The 19,268-nt window shown below is 46.9% G+C and overlaps 1 protein-coding gene across 1 annotated transcript in view; it reads left to right on the forward strand.

The window, feature by feature from the left end:
- MTO1 (mitochondrial tRNA translation optimization 1) overlaps window positions 1–15,413 on the forward strand; it is a 24,008-nt gene extending 8,595 nt beyond the window's left edge. The window contains exons 4-12 of the mRNA XM_060236014.1: window positions 6,068–6,357; window positions 7,698–7,810; window positions 8,127–8,317; window positions 8,935–9,065; window positions 10,255–10,459; window positions 10,545–10,716; window positions 13,089–13,207; window positions 14,024–14,181; window positions 14,951–15,413. Coding sequence (XP_060091997.1) covers window positions 6,068–6,357; window positions 7,698–7,810; window positions 8,127–8,317; window positions 8,935–9,065; window positions 10,255–10,459; window positions 10,545–10,716; window positions 13,089–13,207; window positions 14,024–14,181; window positions 14,951–15,052 — 1,481 coding nt within the window. The 3' untranslated portion in view covers window positions 15,053–15,413. The remainder of the gene's footprint in view (window positions 1–6,067; window positions 6,358–7,697; window positions 7,811–8,126; window positions 8,318–8,934; window positions 9,066–10,254; window positions 10,460–10,544; window positions 10,717–13,088; window positions 13,208–14,023; window positions 14,182–14,950) is intronic.
- The last annotated feature ends 3,855 nt before the right edge of the window (window positions 15,414–19,268 follow it).

Consider the following 19,268-nt stretch of genomic DNA (forward strand, 5'->3'; position numbering starts at 1 on the left):
AGTGCCCGGCGGGTAACGAGTCGTGGGTCAGGCGTAGCACTTCTGCCCGCAAGGGCCCGGGCGGCACATAGAGGCGTTCGCGGTGTAGCAAGAGGCCGCCTCGAGTCGTGAACTCCCCTGTTGGGTCATCTTGGAGAGCCTGGAGGTGTTGCTGGACCCAGGGATCATTGGCCTGGCTAGCCCGAATGTCCTCCACGAGTGCTGGTGAAGTGGAGGTGGCTGCAAATACTGAGGGCGGCAGGATTGGAGCAGCGGGCGCGGTCTCAGTTGAGGCAGGGGCGTATTCCGGTTTCCGGGAGAGCGCGTCTGCTTTCCGGTTCTGGGTATGGGGGATGTAGGAGATCCGGAAGTCGAAGCGAGAGAAGAATAGGGACCACCGGATCTGGCGCTGGTTGAGACGGCGGGTGGTCTGGAGGTGTTCCAAGTTCCGGTGATCGGTGAGCACTTGAACAGGGTGGCGAGCCCCTTCGAGGTAATGTCGCCAAACCTCAAACGCCGCCTTGATCGCGAGCAACTCCCTCTCCCAGATGGTATAGTTCCTCTCTGCAGCAGTGAGCTGCCGCGAGTAATAGGCGCAGGGCTGTAGTGGCTGGGACGGCTCCTCGCGCTGGGACAGCACTGCTCCCAGGGCCACGTTGGAGGCGTCAGCTTCCACCGTAAAGGGAAGCTGGGGATCGGGGTATCTCAGGAGTGGCCCGGTGGCAAAGCGAGTCTTCAGGGTGGAGAAGGCGTTATCGGCCTCTGGGGACCAGTGGAAGGGTTCTTTGGGGCGGAGTAGTTGAGTCAGGGGTGTGGTCAGGGATGCGTAGGCCGGGATGAATTGCCGATAGTAGTTGGCAAAACCGAGGAACCGCTGCAGGTCTTTGCGATTCTGAGGAGCCTGCCAGGTCAGGACCGCTTCTACTTTTTTCGGGTCCATGAGGATCCCCTGCGGTGACACGATGTGCCCAAGGAACTCGACGGAGCGCAGGTCGAAGTCGCACTTCTCCAGCTTGGCGTAGAGACCATGGGCTCGTAGGCGCTGCAGGACCTGGCGGACGTGCTCGGCGTGCTGGGCAGGATTGCGGGAGTAAATTAGGATGTCATCCAGGTATATGATCGCGAAGCGGTCGAGCAGGTCCCGGAATATGTCATTCATGAACCTCTGGAAGACAGCGGGGGCATTGGTCAGTCCGAAGGGCATTACCAGGTGCTCGTACTGCCCGTATCGGGTCCCAAACGCGGTCTTCCATTCGTCTCCGGGCCGTATGCGCACCAAATTGTACGCTCCACGGAGGTCCAGCTTGGTGTAGATTTGGGCCCCCTTCAGGCGATCCAAGAGTTCAGGGATCAGTGGTAGAGGGTACCGGTCGCGGATGGTGATCTTGTTCAGGGCCCGGTAGTCATTGCACAGCCGGAGCTCCCCACTTTTCTTCTTCACGAAGAGCACTGGAGCAGATAGGGGAGAGGTTGAGGGTCGGATGAATCCGCGTTTCAGGTTCTTGTCCAGGAAGTCTCGCAGAGCTGCCAACTCCGGCTCCGACATTGGGTACAGACGCCCCACCGGGAGTGGTGCCCCAGGTACCAAATCAATGGCACAGTCGTAGGGCCGGTGAGGGGGAAGCTGATCAGCTCCTGTCTCTTCGAAGACATCAGCAAAGTCCACATACTTCTGAGGGAGCTGAGGACCACCACTCGGGATGCCAGCTGCTAGAGTGGTGGGAGGAGTCAGATGGGGGCATGGGTCTCGGAAGCGTAGTTCCTGCTGGGCCCAGTCCACGATGGGGTTGTGCAGCTTCAGCCAGGAAAGGCCTAGAATCAGCGGGAAGCGAGGCATGCGGGCGACATCAAACCGCAGCTGTTCTTGGTGCTGCTGGACGTGGAAGGTGATGGGACAGGTCTCCTGGGTGACGGGGCCAGAACGGAGGAGGCGCCCGTCAATAGCCTCCACCAGCGACGGAATCCCTTTTGTCTGCACAGGGATCTGGTGCTGCTTCACAAAGGCGGCATCTATAAAACAGTGGGCCGCTCCCGAGTCCAGCATGGCATACACGAACAGCCAGCGTTCGTCAGGCAGACGGAGTTTGACTGGTAGCAGGAATGGCCCTGGGGTATCAGCCCGCTGTTCGGAGGACCCAGCTAGTCGCCCCAGGCTGGGGGGTCCACTTACGCCTGGGGCTGCCCTTTTGGCGGCGGTGGCAGCGAAGGCCCAGGTATCCGATGCTTAGCAGGGCAGCCAGAGGCATAGTGGCCTGCCGTGCCGCAGTAGAGGCACAGATTCTGCGTGCGGCGTCTGGTCTTTTCCTCTGGGGTCAGGCGGGGTCGAGCAGCTCCAAGCTGCATAGGCTCATCCTTGGTGCTGGTACTAGCTGGGGACGGGCGAGGAGCCAGGTAGCACGGCGCAGGGAGCTGGCGCCCTCTGGTCTTGGCTTGGCGGCGACTTTCCAGGCGGCCATCGATGCGGAGGCAGAGGGTGATAAGTTCTTGGAGCGTGGGTGGCTGCTCCACCCTGGCCAGTTCATCCAGGACCTCCTCTGCCAACCCCTCAGTAAACTGGTCCATCTGGGCAGCCTCATTCCACGCCAAGTCCTGGGTCAGGAGCTTGAATTCAGTGGCATATTGAGCCACCGAGGAGTTGCCTTGTTTCAGTGCCCTGATCTTCCGGTTGGCTGTGGCTGCTTGGACTGGGTTTGAGAAAGCAGCAGACAGGTGGGCCTCAAACCCCTGGTAATCAGTCAGTAGGGGAGAGGACGCGACCAGTAAGGGTGTGGCCCATTTGGCCGCCTGTCCCTTTAACAGACTGATGACGAAACACACCTTGGTTTTGTCATTGAGGAAGTCCCGTGCTCTCAGTTCAAAGTACAGCCGACACTGTGCTAGGAAGGCAGGAAATTCTTCCACGGCACCCCCAAATCTGTCAGGTGGGGGAACTGGGCACTTGGCTGGAGCACTGGCCGCAGGTTGTTGCTGCAAGTGCACTACTGCCTGTGTTAGCTGCTGTACCTGGGCTTGGAGCGCAGCCAGTAGTTCTGTGGTTTCACTTGCTTCAGCATCCATCCTGTGGAGTGGGTGTTTGTGGGTGGAAGCAATCTGTCACGGCTGGGGCCGGGTCAGGCAAAGTCCAGAGGCAGTCCGAGGTCTTTAGCCAGTAAGCAGGAGGGTCCGAGGCGCCAAATCCGAATCACTGTAGAAGTATCGCAGGTCTGAGGTCCAGAAGCCGAGGTCAGGGAGTCCAGAAGTCCAAAGCCAAAGTCAGGGAGTCAGGAACCAAAGTCAAGCCGGAGTGGATGCTAGAATGTCAGGGAGATGACTAGTTGCTTCCACAAAGCTTCCTCCCAAAGCCCACAGCTATATAGCCCTCTGCTGGCTGTTGCCCGTTTGGGCTAATTGCTGGCTCAGGGAGGCAGCCAGGATCCTGTTACCACTCAAGCATCCTTGCTCTTAGAAGGGCCAGAATCCTCTCAGAACTCAGGGCTCAGGGAGCGTCTTGCTTGTGAGCGTGCCGCCCTCCTCCGATCCCTGAGGTCCTGCCGGAGGCGGTCACGCACACGAGCCACCCGAGAGGGCGAGGCAGGGGGGCTGGGATCTTCTCCAGCAGGAGGCAGGGGCACTGGTGCAGGTGGCAGGGGCACAGTTTCCTCATCAGACTCAACTTCCTCTGAAGGGTCCCCAGCACCCATGACATAGTACAGGAGGAAGGCCATTTTCTGGAACAGATTTGCTTTCATATGAAGCTGAGTCCTTAAATCACAAGAATAAAAATATCCATCAGTCTTACCTGATTTTGTAGCATAACAGTAATAGAATATGGCATTTTTGACCTTGTGTTATCAATCTCCTGTATGTTCACTTCACTGCAGTATCTAAGTGAATGAATAAGAATGGCTTCTTGGTGAACCTATTGCTCACACTAAGCTTTCGAAAAGTTGTAATCAGTTCACAGATGGTGGCAGTGGCAGAAAGTGCTGACTTTGCTATTGTACAATTCCCCCCTTTAAGATGAGAGTTACATGCCAGTAAGATCTGGTTGATTGCCTTTTAAAAAAAACAGTAATAACAGAAGGACTGCATAGCAAGTCTGCCTGGGGGATCTTGTCAATAAAGAACAAAATAATAGCGCATAAAAATGGTCACACTGTAAGACCAAATTATTGAACTTTTTGCATGTGCACTTTCACCTCCAGAATAGGTTATAAAATGTAATGTTGTTCAAATGAGTCAGGCCTCTTACTTTCTGGTTCTGAGCAAGTTTACCAGGAAGTAAATCACCCTGCTCTGCTGCCTCAGAGGTACAGAAGCAGGTGCTCAACTCTTGGTAGTTGTTAGGTATTAATCTGCATGCATGGGTCTGCTGCTTCAGAAATCTGTTGCAGTTTCAGATTCCTTGAAAGGGTTCAGCATGTAAATGGATCCAAAAAGCAGTAAGCTTCGAGTGTTTGTGACATGCCATAGCGTTGGAATTTTATTTTATTTATTTATTTATTTATTTATTTGTATCCCGCCCTTCCCACAAGTGGCTCAGGGCGGCTTCCAGAAATTAGTCAAACATACAATTAAACAATATAAATATATAAGCAATTAAACATTTAAAACAGTTAAAACCTTAAAAACCAGTAAACATTCCAATTACATATAGAACAGACGTCAAGCAAGCTACATTGAGTTCTCATCTTAGCTAGGTGTAGGCTAGCCGGAAGAGGGTCGTCTTACAGGCCCTGCGGAACTGAACAAGGTCCCGCAGGGCCCTCACCTCTTCCGGCAGCTGATTCCACCATGTAGGGGCCATAACGGAGAAAGCCCTTTCTCTGGTGGATTTCAAGCGGGCTTCTTTTGGCCCAGGGATAGTGAGGAGATTTTGTGTTTCCGACCTCAGTACTCTCTGGGGAACATGTGGGGAGAGACGGTCCTTCAGGTGGGGAGTTCCCAGGCCATATAGGGCTTTAAAGGTAATAACCAGCACCTTGTACCGGACTCGGTATATCACTGGAAGCCAGTGCAGAGTCCGAAGACCCGGCCGAATGTGTCCCCACTTTGGGAGACCCAATAACAGCCGGGCCGCGGCATTCTGCACCAGCTGCAATTTCCGAGTTCGTGACAGGGGCAGCCCCATGTAGAGGGCATTGCAGTAGTCCAACCTCGAGGTGACCGTGGCATGGATCACTGTTGCTAGGTCGTCGCGCTCCAGGAAGGGGGCCAGCTGCCTTGCCCGCCTAAGATGAAAAAATGCGGACTTGGCAACGGCTGCTATCTGAGCCTCCATCTTTAGAGAAGGCTCCAATAGCACCCCCAAGCTCCTGACCCTGTCCGCCGCCGTCAGCGGCGCACCGTCAAAAACTGGAAGGGGGATTCCCCCTCCCGGGCCGCGGCGACCCAAGCAAAGGACCTCTGTCTTCGCAGGATTTAGCTTCAGCCCACTCAGTCTGAGCCACTCAGCCACGGCCTGTATAGGTAGTCAGTGCCCCATACAAAGGCGGGAGGCACTTTGGTTGCTTGAATCCACCCTGACCTGAAGGTGGGATGACTTTCAGAGGTTTGGGATGGGCCACTTTGGGCTGTAGAGAGTGATGCAAGGAGAACAATGGGCTCATTCTGTTGTCTGACTTTTCTGGATCAATGTCATTCTAGTGCAGAAAGTTCTTTTGTTCTGGTAAGTTCAAAGACTATGCAACAGACTTCCTTTGTGACCTTTGCGTAGGATTGCAGATTTACTGATGTATCAGAGTTCTTCTAATCCAAGCTTATTGGAAATTAAAAGGGATACTCTGCGACACTAAAGTGGGTTATGGCTTAGAAAGGGTGCTACTCTCTTTAGAACTGCCCTATTATACTTTGATGCTCACAGATCAGAAAAACCAGGGTGCATTCAGCCTATATATATGTCTCCACTCCCCTATATGCACCCATGATAAGATGAATTTTAGAAAAAATACATGTGAAGTGGAACTGAAAGATGTCTTTTCTTAAACCACATGTTTCCTCCTGAAAAGTTTTGATGGTGGGGAAAAAATATCAGGTTGCCTTGTTATGATGATGCATCATAGAAAAGATATTGCTTTTTTCATGCTTTGTTTTTTCTTCTCTCTCGCAGGGGATGGAAGGAAAGTGCATGCTGGGAGTGTTATTCTGACCACAGGCACATTTCTGAGGGGGATGATCCTCATTGGACTGGAAATGCATCCTGCTGGGCGGATGGGAGATCAGCCTTCCATTGGCCTTGCTCAGACTTTGGAGAGGCTGGGGTTTACTATGGGCAGACTCAAGACTGGGACTCCACCCCGGCTGCTGAAAGACTCCATTGACTTCAGTGTTATGGCGAGACAACCAGCTGACGACCCTCCTGTGCCGTTCAGCTTCCTTAGTGAAGCAGTGTGGATCAAGGTGTGGAATCCTGAGCAGGCATGCTGCTTGCAGAGTTTATACAGGGGAGTTTGATCTGTCTCTCCGAAGCTACTGAATGCCTCTGTACTGCCTATAGCACTTGAGGGGGATATTCTGAAACACCTGCTTTGATGTGGAAGGGACTTGACTGCTGAAGGCACAGCACTAGCCAGACATGCAAGAGCGCCTGAATGACTACTATATTTATCTGTCCTTGTTAAAAATTGTTGGGAGTTGTGCAGAGGTTTAGAGGTTAGTTTGAAGTCTTTCCTCCCCATTTCTGTTACTGTCCTTCAGAACCGCCTGCTTTAGAATTCTTCGCTTTATGATATCAATGCTCCCAGATATGTAGGACTGTGAGTAATTTAAATATCATTTTCCCACTGTAGCAGTGGCCTCTTGCCCCTGAAATAGTTACCCTGTGATGTGTAGATGAGAGAACTCTTTGATCCTTGGAGCCACCTATATGGTTATTCTCCTCAATGTGTCATTGTCTTCTTAAGTGTGAACATACTTTGGTCTTGAGACAGAATGATAGAATTCCGAAGGGTTTAATATGTCTTTTTGAAACCCAGGGGTGGAATCCTCTCTGCTTTTAAAAAAGTGTTATCCACAAAGAGCAAAAATGTTGCTTACATGAGAGAATAGGGCTCTGGAATAGGATGAAGATCTGGGTCACTTGACTATGCAACAGACTTCCTTTGTGACCTTTGCGTAGGATTGCAAATTTAGTGATGTATCAGTTCTTCTAGTCCAAGCTTATTGGAAATTAAAAGGGATACTCTGTGACACTAAACTGGGTTATGGTTTAGAAAGGGTGCTACTCTCTTTAGAACTGCCCTATTACACTTCAGCAACTGCAGAGGATTGCACTGATAGCTGTGCGATCTTGTGCTCTCTTTAATAGAAGTAAAAAAGAAAAGGTCAAGTGCAAGCACCAGTAATGGAAGTATATGCTGTTAAAATAACTTAAAACTGCCTTCACACTGAATGTATTCAAGACTAGAACTTAACCTGCATTTATCTTGTTAGCAGTAGGTAGAAATTGTGAATTTTACATTTTATACTGCAGTATACTGAGGCAGCAAGATGATGAACCAAAGACTTTTAAAAAATGGTTATGTATAAAGGTTAATGTGAAAATAAAGCACCAGGTATGCAGATGCAGTGCTTTTTTGAGCAGGAACGTACAGGTATACAATTCTGGCTGGCTTGGCATCAGGGGGTATGGCCTGATATGCAAATGAGTTCCTGCTGGACTTTTTCCTACAAAAAAAGCCCTGTACAGATGTATCCTAATGCGTTCACTAAATCAAAGTAGTTCTTGCTCTTTTTTTCAGCCAGAGCATCAGCTGTCATGTTACCTGACCCATACCAACCCCAAAGTGGAGCAGCTCATCCGGGACAACCTTCACCTGAACAATCACATCAGAGAGACAACAAGAGGTCCTCGGTGAATTTGCCCTTTGTATTATCTATGTAGGATTAGGACACTTCACAATGACATGTGTAAAAAAAAAAATAACACACGTCTTACAGGCTAACTTCTGGCACAGAGAGAGGCAACAGGGAGAGGAGGGGAGGAAAGAAAAGGGTCAGGGTAACCAAAAGGAGGTGTGAATGGAACTACATATGCTGAGATGAGGACTACAGTAGTAAGTCAAAGCATCTGTCCATTTTCTTGCAATGCTTCAGGTAATCATGTGAAACATGGCTAGTCTTTCTCTCCATGTCAGCATCCTGATTCAGCTGGTTATTCCTGTGCCTAGGTACTGTCCCTCCCTTGAGTCTAAAGTTCTGCGTTTTCCAAACCGTGTGCATCAGCTCTGGCTTGAGCCTGAGGGCCTAGATTCCAATGTCATCTACCCGCAGGGAATGTCAATGACATTGCCATCTGAAATCCAGGAGGAGCTCATCACTCATATTAGGGGCCTGGAGAAAGCAAAAATTGTGCAGCCGGGTAAGAAATCAAATTTCTCCGATCAAATGAAGCTGTATGTCAGCACCTGGGTGAACTGGGTGATCTGTGTAATTTTATTTATTTACCTTATTTATACCCCTTTTTTCTCCCCCATGGAGGAACCTCAGCTGCTTACATCACTCTCTCCATTTTATCCTCACCACAACCCTGTGAGGTAGGTTAGACTGAGAGAGTTTGATTGGCCCAAGTCACCTGGCAAGCTTCCATGGCACAAGTGGGGGTTCCAACTTGGGTCTCCCAGATCCTAGTCCAGCACACTGACCAATTCCCCACAGGGGCTCTCTAGTACAGGGGTGGCCAATGGTAGCTCTCTAGATGTTTTTTTTTGCCTACAACTCCCATCAGCCCCAGCCAGCATGGCCAATGGCTGGGGCTCATGGGAGTTGTAGGCAAAAAAAAAATCTGGAGAGCTACCGTTGGCCACCCCTGCTCTAGTACAATAACAGATATACAAGCAAGCACACTATGGTGCGTGCATGTTTTTATGGTCCTTAAATGTGCATGTTCACAGACTTTTCTCTTGTGATAATGTTGGTCTTAATCCATACAGCGAGTGTTTCTTATGTTGATTCCTTTGATGATTTTGCTTCTCCTAGGCTATGGCGTTCAGTATGATTTTCTGGACCCACGTCAGCTGACTTCCTCTCTCGAGTCTCGTCTTGTTCAGCGGCTCTTCTTTGCAGGACAGATAAATGGCACGACAGGCTACGAGGAGGCTGCAGCTCAGGTGAATGAGTTGGAGAAATTGTGGTGAAAATGTCCTTGAAAGGGCAGCTTCTGGGGAGAGCCCTCTCAGTCCCACCCACCACACAGGGTGTCTGTTGTGGAGGGAGAAGATAAAGGAGATTGTAAGCTGCTCTGAGACTCTGATTCAGAGAGAAGGGCAGGCTATAAATCTGCAGTCTTCTTTCTCTTGTTTTCTGGACCTCTCTGCCTTCCAACCTCCTGTTTTGAGGCCTGTCTTCCAAGATGGCGACTGTCATTTTGAGAGAAGCAGGGGAGGAGAAACAGGAGCTGCTGCATGAGCCATGTGTGGGGAGGTGGTGGTGCTGCAGGTGGGCAGGAGGGCAAAGCTTGGGAGCTTAAACACTCACTGCTGCATGAATCAGGTGGGTGGAGCTGGTGGCACTGCTGGTAAGTGGTTGGGAGGGGGTGGTGGGAGCTGGTGATGAGTGGGGAGGAAGGGTGGGATCCTTTCCCACCCACAAATCTGGTGGATCCCTGCTTGTAATGTACTTGCTGCAAGCACACTTAGCACTGTATACCCTTATTCATAAGCTGCTAGATCCCACACACCTGTTAGCATTCAGTTTGTGATCAACAGAGAATCACTCTGAAGTCATTTAGTTTGCAGTGCCAACTCAAGCAGAGCTAGAATATAACTCTGATTACCATAATTATGGTAAATACAATAGTGGGCGCTCTAGCATTTTTCCTTTGTGCACTAGAAGAAGATATTGGATTTATATCCCGCCCTCCACTCCGAAGAGTCTCAGAGCGGCTCACAATCTCCTTTACCTTCCTCCCCCACAACAGACACCCTGTGAGGTGGGTGGGGCTGGAGAGGGCTCTCCCAGCAGCTGCCCTTTCAAGGACAACCTCTGCCAGAGCTATGGCTGACCCAAGGCCATTCCAGCAGGTGCAAGTGGAGGAGTGGGGAATCAAACCCGGTTCTCCCAGATAAGAGTCCGCACACTTAACCACTACACCAAACTGGCTCACTACACGAACTACAGCTCTTAACCTTGGTTGCAGCGTCTTCAGGTGGACAGAGCCCATTAAAATACACAATGGCTATGGCTTCAGTGACTCTCCCCCCACTGAGACCCTATACATGTGCTGGCATTCTCCATTTGTACTCACAGCATTTACAGTGGCTTCCCCTGTTCTCTTCTGACCTTGTTGCTCTCCACCAGGGTATAATTGCTGGAATCAATGCTGGCCTACGAGCCAAAGGTAAACCTCCCTTTATTGTCAGTCGTACTGAAGGTTATATTGGCGTTTTGATTGATGATCTCACAACTCTGGGCACTAATGAACCCTACCGGATGTTCACAAGCCGTGTGGAGTTTCGGATGTCTCTGCGTCCAGATAACGCCGACAGCAGGCTCTCCTTCCGAGGTAATGGGTTTGTCCAGCAGTGTTTCTTTGGCACAGAGGATTCTGTCTTCTGCGTCTCCTTATTTTCCACTTTCTGTATCGGAAGGCTACACTGAAGCTGGCTGTGTGTCCCAAAAGCGATATGACCAAGCCTTTCGGATCAATACAATGTTAGAAGAAGGAATTGAAGCACTGAAGGCTATTGAGTGCAGCTGTATCGAATGGGCTCAACTGATTCCAGAGACTACCATAAGTACTCATCGTAGCTCACTTCTCAGGTATTGGCTGACCCTTTCTGCTCTTCTCGGGGTTATTTTAATGAGACCTCAAAAGACATGTGGTATTGGAACACTTTGTTCTGTGTTCTTGCTTTCAAATTTATCTTCATAGAATTGGAAGGGGCCTCCAGGGTCATCTAGTCCAACCCCCCTGCACAATGCAGGAAACTCACAAATACCTCCCCCTAAATTCACAAGATCTTCATTGCTGTCAGATGGCCATATAGCCTCTGATTAAAAACCTCCAAGGAAGGAGATCCCACCACCTCCTGAGGAAGCCTGTTCCACTGAGGAACCGCTCTAACGGTCAGGAAGTTCTTCCTAACGTTGAGCCGGAAACTATTGATTTAATTTCAACCCATTGGTTCTGGTCCTACCTTCTGGGACCACAGAAAACAATTCAACACCATCCTCTAGATGACAGCCCTTCAAGTTCTAGAAGATGGTGATCATATCACCTCTCAGCCGCCTCCTCTCCAGGCTAAACATGCCCAGCTCCTTCAACCTTTCTTCATAGAACTTGGTCTCCAGACCCCTCACCATCGTTGCCCTCCTCTGAACCCGTTCCAGCTTGCCTATATCCTTCTTGTCTATCTTGAGTGTTAAGGGATTAGAAGGGCATTACTTTCTTTAGGATTGTACCATTAGTGTTGTTTGTGAAGGTATTGGGCTCAGTCTACAGAGTTCTCTGCTGTGGAAATGAGAGGAGCAATTTCTCTGTTTCCTTTTCTGCTTTGCCTCAGCCTTTCTTTGTATTGATGAGACTAGGGGGGTGTTTACTGTTTTTGTTGTTCTTCAGGTCCATTGGATGTAGGAAAAGCTCATTTTTTCCCTAGAAATCCTGGACCCAAATACCAATATGGTATTGGAATCTGGGATTTTCCGAAAATCCCAGTTTTTCTTGGGGGGGGGGGCGGCAATAGACATGAGAAGAAAAATACTGGTTAAAAAACAACAACAACAAAGCCAACCCAACTCTGAATCTGGCTTGGCTTCTTCTGGAGTGTGGTTTAAACCACACTGCGGGAGAAGCTGGCCTCAGGATCTGCTGTGTCTCAGCTTGCAGATTGCTCCCTGAGGCACAGCAGCTTCAGTCTGCTCCCCCTGGCACAGCTGATCCTCAAGCTGTCTTCTGCAGTCCCTTTAAAGGGTCTGCAATAGAAGCCCAGCAAACAGTTGAGAGGTGGGAGCAATCTATTCCCGCCTCTCCACTGTTTTCAGATATATCCAAGATTTTTGGAGGGCTTTTTTTCTGTTTTCCTGAGAAAGCTGAAATATACCCAGAAAATACCAATAAAGTATTTTTCAGGTATCTATTTGGCTCAGGTAGATCTGAATGCACACCCCTAGATGAGACCCAGAACTGGAGCAAGAGTGAGCTCTGGGTCAGATGCTCGTTACTGAAAGCATCAGTGAGATGAGCAGTGATTACAATAAGATCAACTGTCCTCTAGAAACAAATCAAGAAATTGGAAGTTTACTCACAGTTTCTTCTTCCCATGTAATGCAGTCCTTCACCTAGTTCAATCTTTGATTTTTTTCCCCTCACATGTCCAACGTCCTGATAAAGAATTGAAGGTGTGTGTGTGTGTGTGTGTGAGAGAGAGAGTAGTGCAAGATTAATGGGGGCTCTTTCACTGGCTCTCTTTTCTCCTTGTCACAAATAATATTATAGCCACTCACATAGGTAGCATTCAGACTTCTGTGTGGATTTAGATAGTGAGTTAGGATTTGTAGCTAAAATAATGAATTCAGTTGCTGGCATATAAAAGCAGAAACTAAAGCTGTGGAATCAAGATAATTCCAAGCAGCTTCAAAAAAACAAAACTTGCACCAAATCATAAATTCAAGTACATGGGACTAGCATTGCAAAAACAGGGCCTCATGCTGTTCTTTTATTTTACACAGACCTAATTCGTGTTGCAATTGCCAAGCTTGTGCTGTCTTAATTTGTTGCTGGAATATCTGCAGTATTTCTCCATAATTACTTTGTAGGGGGAGAAAAAATGGCATTGGGTGCCCCTTACACTAAAATACTATGTGTCTCATACCCGCTGCTGATTTATGGTAGAAAGTGTGCTGGCCTTGGGTTTCTCATATATTATTTCTTTACAAGTTCCTTTGGGTTTGTTTCTTTGGGTTTCTCGTGTATTGTTTCTTTGTAAGTGACCTCTCCTGTTATATTGTAAAACATTCATATTGTTTTGTGCTTGAAAAATGCCTAACAATATATTCAGGATTCATACATGGCAAAACTATAGTAATGCAAGAAGATAGACTTGTAAATGTCCTAGAAGGCTGTGAAAATGGATATTAACTGAGATTAATTTACAGATGTAATAATCAGAAATGCGTTCTTTCTGTTTGGCCAGTGCTCTGGACATCCTTCAATACCAAGAGGTCAATATGGAGATTTTGGCGAGAGCTTTTCCAGAGCACCTAAAAAAGTTCACTGAATGGAGACAGCTGGCTCAGAGGCTGAAAATTGAAGGTAGAAAAATACCACCAGTGTTCCTTCTAAGCTGAGTTAGTGTGAGTTGGGTTAGTTTTTTTAGCTTCCGCTCATACATTTTTGCCTTAGCTCAGGAAAACTGGCAGTAGCTCACAACCTTAATGCCAGTAGCTCAAAAAGTAGAAATTTTGCTCATAAGAGCTTAGAGGGAGTATTGCCACCAGACACCTGTGAAGATCTGTATCCAGGAGAACATTCCCATTTGGCACAGCTAGCTCAGAGCAGACATTTTCTACAGTTCCAGGGCAGCCTGTTTTGAGTCCAATACAAATTGTGTATTATTGCTGTTATCCCAGACAGCTGGCCCTGAAGAATGATATTATTTCTCTTCCCTCCGATAGTGGCAAATGTAATTATAGGTATAGACTACTGTATTTAATAGATTTGAGGCATTCAAGGATGGACAATCTTCTGTGGCTGTGTCCAGTTATCCACATTCATATCATTTATAATGTGACATCTCATTGTTGAGTTCTGAGGGTCGAGAAGTTGGAGTCTGCAAGAAGCTTCTGTGGTCTATGCAATTGAGTTTTTCAGGTCCTCTCACTTTCTGTAGTGGTAACTACTGATCCCTCTAAACTGAGTTAGCATGACCTAGCTCACCGATTTTTAGTCTCCAGCTCAAACATTTTTGTGTTAGCTCAGGAAGGATGACCCCAGAGCACAATAATTTATGCAGCAGCTCACAACTTTAATGCCAGTAGCTCACAAAGCAGATTTTTTGCTCACAAGACTCTGCAGCTTAGAGGGAACATTGGTGGTAACCCTTCTGTTCATTTTCATTGTCCTTGAAAGCTGTATACAAGCAGCCTGTGTCCCTTCAGAGGGCTGAAATCGAAGAAGTGCGTCGAGATGAGGCTCTCCAGCTGCCAGAGGATCTGGATTATTTTGCCATAAATGCATCACTATCCCAGGAAGTGCGAGAGAAATTGGATTCCCACCGACCTCAGACGGTAAGGAATTGGCATGGAAGAGGGCAAAGTGTTACAACAAAGAAGCTGTGTAAGCTCCGGCTGCCATGTGTGTCTTTGAACTTAAGTTAATTTCCAGCTGCATTCTTGTGGTAACTGACCATATTTGGATGGTTTGCTTGCTAAGGAATCAGGTGTACTTTGAATGCCCAGTCATTCCTGGCCATGCCCCTTTGGGAAAGATAAGCATTTAATTGATACTCCCTTTTCATTAGTGCAATGAATGCATAGGGGGGTAGATCCTCTAGCAGAAGAGATTCTTGTGACTGAGAAAGTCACCACTGTTAGCAAACCAGATCCATAGGATCCAACTAGAGGGATTTCTCCAGGTTGGGAAATATCTGGAAATTTGGGGTGGGTAGAACCTTGGAAGAGTGAAGTTTGGGGAGAGGAAGGACCTCAGCATGGCATAGTGCCATCAAGTCCCCCCTCTAAAACATGTTTGCTCCAGGGAACTGGTCTTGATCATCTGGAGATAAATTGTAACAGTGGGAGATCTCCAGGTGCCACCTGGGGGTTGGAAAGCCTGTATGTAACCCATACTTTAACTGGTTTAATTTTTATTACCCAAATGAAACCTAACTAAAAGGGAACAAATCACAGAAAGAAATAGAATTATTTGTATAGAGTAATGAAATGACCCTAGTCATTTTATAGGTATTGTCACTCTTAATGAATAATCCCCTGCCCCTCACAAAAGGGGTCCAAGACAACCTATAATGAAAACACCTTGATATGTTTCTGTTTCTAGATTGGAGCTGTCAGCCGAATCCCTGGAATTACACCAGCTGCTATTGTCAATCTGCTAAAATTTGTGAAATTCAGTCGCCGAAGAGCAGAGGGAATTAAGTAACTTATTTAGAACTGATGTCCTAATTTAGATGCAAATTTGCTGGGGCAGTGAAATCTTCAAGATCTTCTTCGTGGAGCCATTGAACTTATTTGGTCCTAAGCATGTGCCTATAAGATTGTCAAGACAGTATGAATGGATGGATGACAAACACATTGGTAGTAATAGTTACCCCAGTGCCTCTGTGCCACATCATGATGCTGTAAAAATTGTCTGCAGTCGGATCAGACAGTATGCCTCTTTTAATGCTGGATGCAACTAGGACACAGCAGTTTATCTGTTACAATAGGAGCATATGATAGAAGTAGTTGTACATGGATCTCATTAATAAATGTCCCTTGGCAATCCAGTGCAGGACAAACAAGCTTGTTATTTTATGTTGTTTCTAACCAGGAAAAGGAACAAAAAAGATTCAGCTGTGTGGAACAGTTGTTTTTAGCATAGCCAGGAGAGCCTAAGATTGTCTGGCAGTCACATATTCCAGCTCTTTCAGTAGTTTGCACCACTAGGTGGTGAGCTTCACTAGTTTTTAAGGCAAGAGATGTTTCAGAGGTGGTTTGCCATTGCCTGCCTCTGTGTCATGCCCCTGGTGTTCCTTGGAGGTCGCCCTTCCAAATACTAGCCAGGGCTGACCCTGCTTAGATCTGATGAGATCGGGCTAGCCTGGGTTATCTAGGTCAGGGCATTTTTAATAATAAAAATTACAAGCATGACACTAAACTTAGTGAAAGATACATTGTTGCCAATAATTGTTTTCTTAGTAATCCAGGTGACCATGAAACTGGCCCAGTCATTTGCTTCATAGCAGAATGGGAATTTGAACCTTGGTTTACCTGCTAACCACTACACCAGACCTAAGTAGCATATTAACCGGTGTTTGCTGTGGAGGCTCACTGGATGACCTTGGGCCACTTTCACATTCTCAGCCTAACTGACCCCACATGGCTGTTGTGAGGATAAAATGGAGATGAGAAAGATGCAAACTGCTTTGGGTCCCCATTGTGGAAGGTGGTACAGAAATATAGCTGAAGGGAAGTAGATAAAAGGTGCATTTGTTGGTGGGAAGGAGAGAAGGAAGCAGGGAGATTGCTAGAACAAAGTAGTGCAGGGAGGATACAGAGGGGGGAGTGAGGTGCCTCCTGTACGTCTTTGCAGGTTCCTCACTGTGCATTGGGGACAAGCCCCACCCCACCCGAGGTAGAGGCTGCCAGAGTGGGGTAGAGAAGCTGAAAGTAGGAGTAGGTAAAGGCTTCTCTGAAGCCCCCCCGCCCCCCCAGCCTTTCTTTTCCCCTGTCCCCAGGTTGACCTGTACAGGGTAGGGCTCCTCAGGCATAGGCCTGGCAGCAACTACTGGTTGACATCATACTAAGTGATTCACTCAGGACTCGTTGTTTGCTAGAGCTCAACAGGAGCTACCCCATGGAAGCTAGTCTCATGGTCACCTGGGCCAGTTACACATTCCCAACTTACCTCACAGGGTGGCTGAGGATAAAGGGAGGACAGCATGATATAACCTGCTTTGTGGAAAAAAGCAAATATAACTGAAGATGGGGGTGCAGATAAAAGGGAAGTTGATTAGTGAAAAGGCATTTGTCTCTTTAAATCATTTCTCCAAGTCAAAGCCAGCCAATGGCTTGGAGAATGCATTTAAAGTTGCTTTCTTTCCACCTTCCTCCACTTTCCCCATCTATTTTCCTGCCTGCCTATGTTGTGGCTCTCAAACACCTGACATTTATTCTTTGTGGCTCTTATGTTAAATAAGTTTGGCCACCCCTGGTTTACAACCACAACTCATTTCTCAAACTACAAGTAGGAATCTGCAAGGACTTGTGGGGAGTGCTTCCCTTTCCCCTGTATCCCTTTGCCTAAACTATTTCCTTCTTCCAGGTCAATCCCCATCTCACCTTTCCCTACTTCCTCTTCTCCAAGCCGGCTGATGGGGACTTCAAGAGCCAGTTTTGCCACTTGTAAACAAATGAGAGTTTGCAATTCCATTACTCAACTAATTATGAATATTACAATTTATGCTAACACATGCAAACCAGTCAGCAATCTTGTCACTTACACTGAAATTCACTCAATCAAATCATACAGTACAGTGGCCACAAGATGGCACTAAACAAGCATAGTGCAGGAGAGTTTGGCCAAGTTGAGTCCTCCCACTTAATTGAACAGATGTGATAAGGTCAATTGGATGTAGTAAAAACACTTAACACCACCCTCCCTAAATGCAGGCTTTTTCACCTGTGGATTTTTTGTTTTTAAAAAATGGTATTTGGGTTTACAATAAAAATTAATGTACTTGTTCTAAGTGAGGCTTTATTATCCAACTCATTTTGCCACTTCTGATTGGCTAGATTGATGGTTAGAATTATTTCAGTGTTCATGTCAACAGGCACCCATGCAAATCACATTTGCTAAGGCATTTTCATATTGAAATATAACAGCAGAGAACTCTTAGCTAGTTTATGACAGAGAGGAGATAACCACTGCCCCAGTTGTTGGATTGGGTGCCAAGACACGGGTGAGACCCCTCATTCTAGTCCTCACTTGGTCAAGCTCTTTGGATGGCCCAGTCACAGCCTCCACTTTCTTCACAAGGCTGTTATGAGGACATGAAGAGAACAATGTGCATCGTTGAAGCGCAGTAAACAGTTCCCTTTGAGAGTTCTCAAATGGGCAGAAGAAACTAGCTTTTTATTACTGAAAGTATTGTAATCTCTTCAATCCTAGATTATAGGTCTGTCATTTGTGGACTCCTAAAGCCTACATAACTGCACATTTTTAAACCCCACAACAGACCATTGATACAGAAGCCTGTTGTGTTAAAGTTTCAGGAACAAAAATACAAGTTAGATCCTAAAAGCTTTTACACAGTTCCACCTCACTCTTCCAGAGCAAGTATTTTACTAATACTAAAGTGTGAACTCTTTAGCCGTTAATATGGCTATCATACTTTGGTCACATTACAAGAATTACTAGTGAAAAAATCATGCTAGGAAAAGGTGAAGGCAGGAAGAGGAAGATCCCAACATGACGTGGATTGACTCTTTAACGGAAGCCACAGCCCTGTTTGCAAGACCCAAACCAGGCTGTTAATAAAATTTTCTGGAGAACATTCATAGGGTCACATAAATTGGAACAATTTGGTGGCACTTAACACACAGCCTTTTGTCAGTGAAGGTTTCTTGTGCCAGAGCAACAGTGTACTACTCTACGGCCCTGATTTGCTTGCTGTGAATGTCTTAAGGTCTAATTAGAGCTCATCATTTGCATATCAATAAATCAATGTGAAGATTGTAGCTTTGGAATCAATTATGGCGGTACACTCAACTACATATCCACCAACCAGCAGCCTTCTTGTTCCTCGGTGTTTGTGGCCGAGATTTAAATTGAATGATACCGGTAGAAAAAACACGACACTGGTGGAAAAACTAGAGCCTTAGGTTATGCTGCCTAATCTTTGAGAGGCGAATGCTATTCCCCTCAACCTATCAATTATGTTTAGGTGAAGGCTGGCCTCCCTTCTTGGGTACCAGAAAATACTGCCATGCTAATCCACATGTAACAGTCATGCTGGAGAATTGTCATACTCAACAGAGCTGCTCTTGAAAAGAATTCAAACACTATTTTGAAAACACTACTGGGTTGCCAATTTTTTTGTTCCAATTCAGTGTTAAAATACCTTTTAGAGCACTTTATGGCAATGAAAGTGTCTCTCTAGATGGATATGCCCAATTTTCCTTAATAGATGGACAAGGCTCTTTATGTTCTGCAGTCCCCAAGGCAGCTGCCTCTTGCACTCTTATCCTTTTCTTCAGCCCATGATCAACTAAGTGGTTTCTCCACTTTCTCCTTCAACTACTTGCAAAACAGCCAAGTAAATGGTAAGATATCTACTTCATGCTCCAGTGTTATCTGTAAGCAATGCATTTACTAGTGGCCTAAGTACCTATTAGAGTATTAACATGCCAAGAAACTCCCAAATCATGCAAAATTCCCTTACTTTAAGATTTATTGCCTAGAAGCGTTTTAGAAGTTCATTTGCTGTATCAGGCCAAAAAACTGTCGGAAAATGGCTGTCAGGTCTCCAACTATGACACTGCTCTAAAAATCTATCCTACCTGAAAATAAACCATCCATAGAAATCAAGTCATTCTAGACTCAAAATTTATTGAGGAAACTAAAGTCCAAATATATTTGCTTACAAAATTTAGCA

Source organism: Heteronotia binoei, chromosome 1 (assembly GCF_032191835.1).
Source record: "Heteronotia binoei isolate CCM8104 ecotype False Entrance Well chromosome 1, APGP_CSIRO_Hbin_v1, whole genome shotgun sequence".
Classification (NCBI taxonomy): Eukaryota; Metazoa; Chordata; class Lepidosauria; order Squamata; family Gekkonidae; genus Heteronotia; species Heteronotia binoei.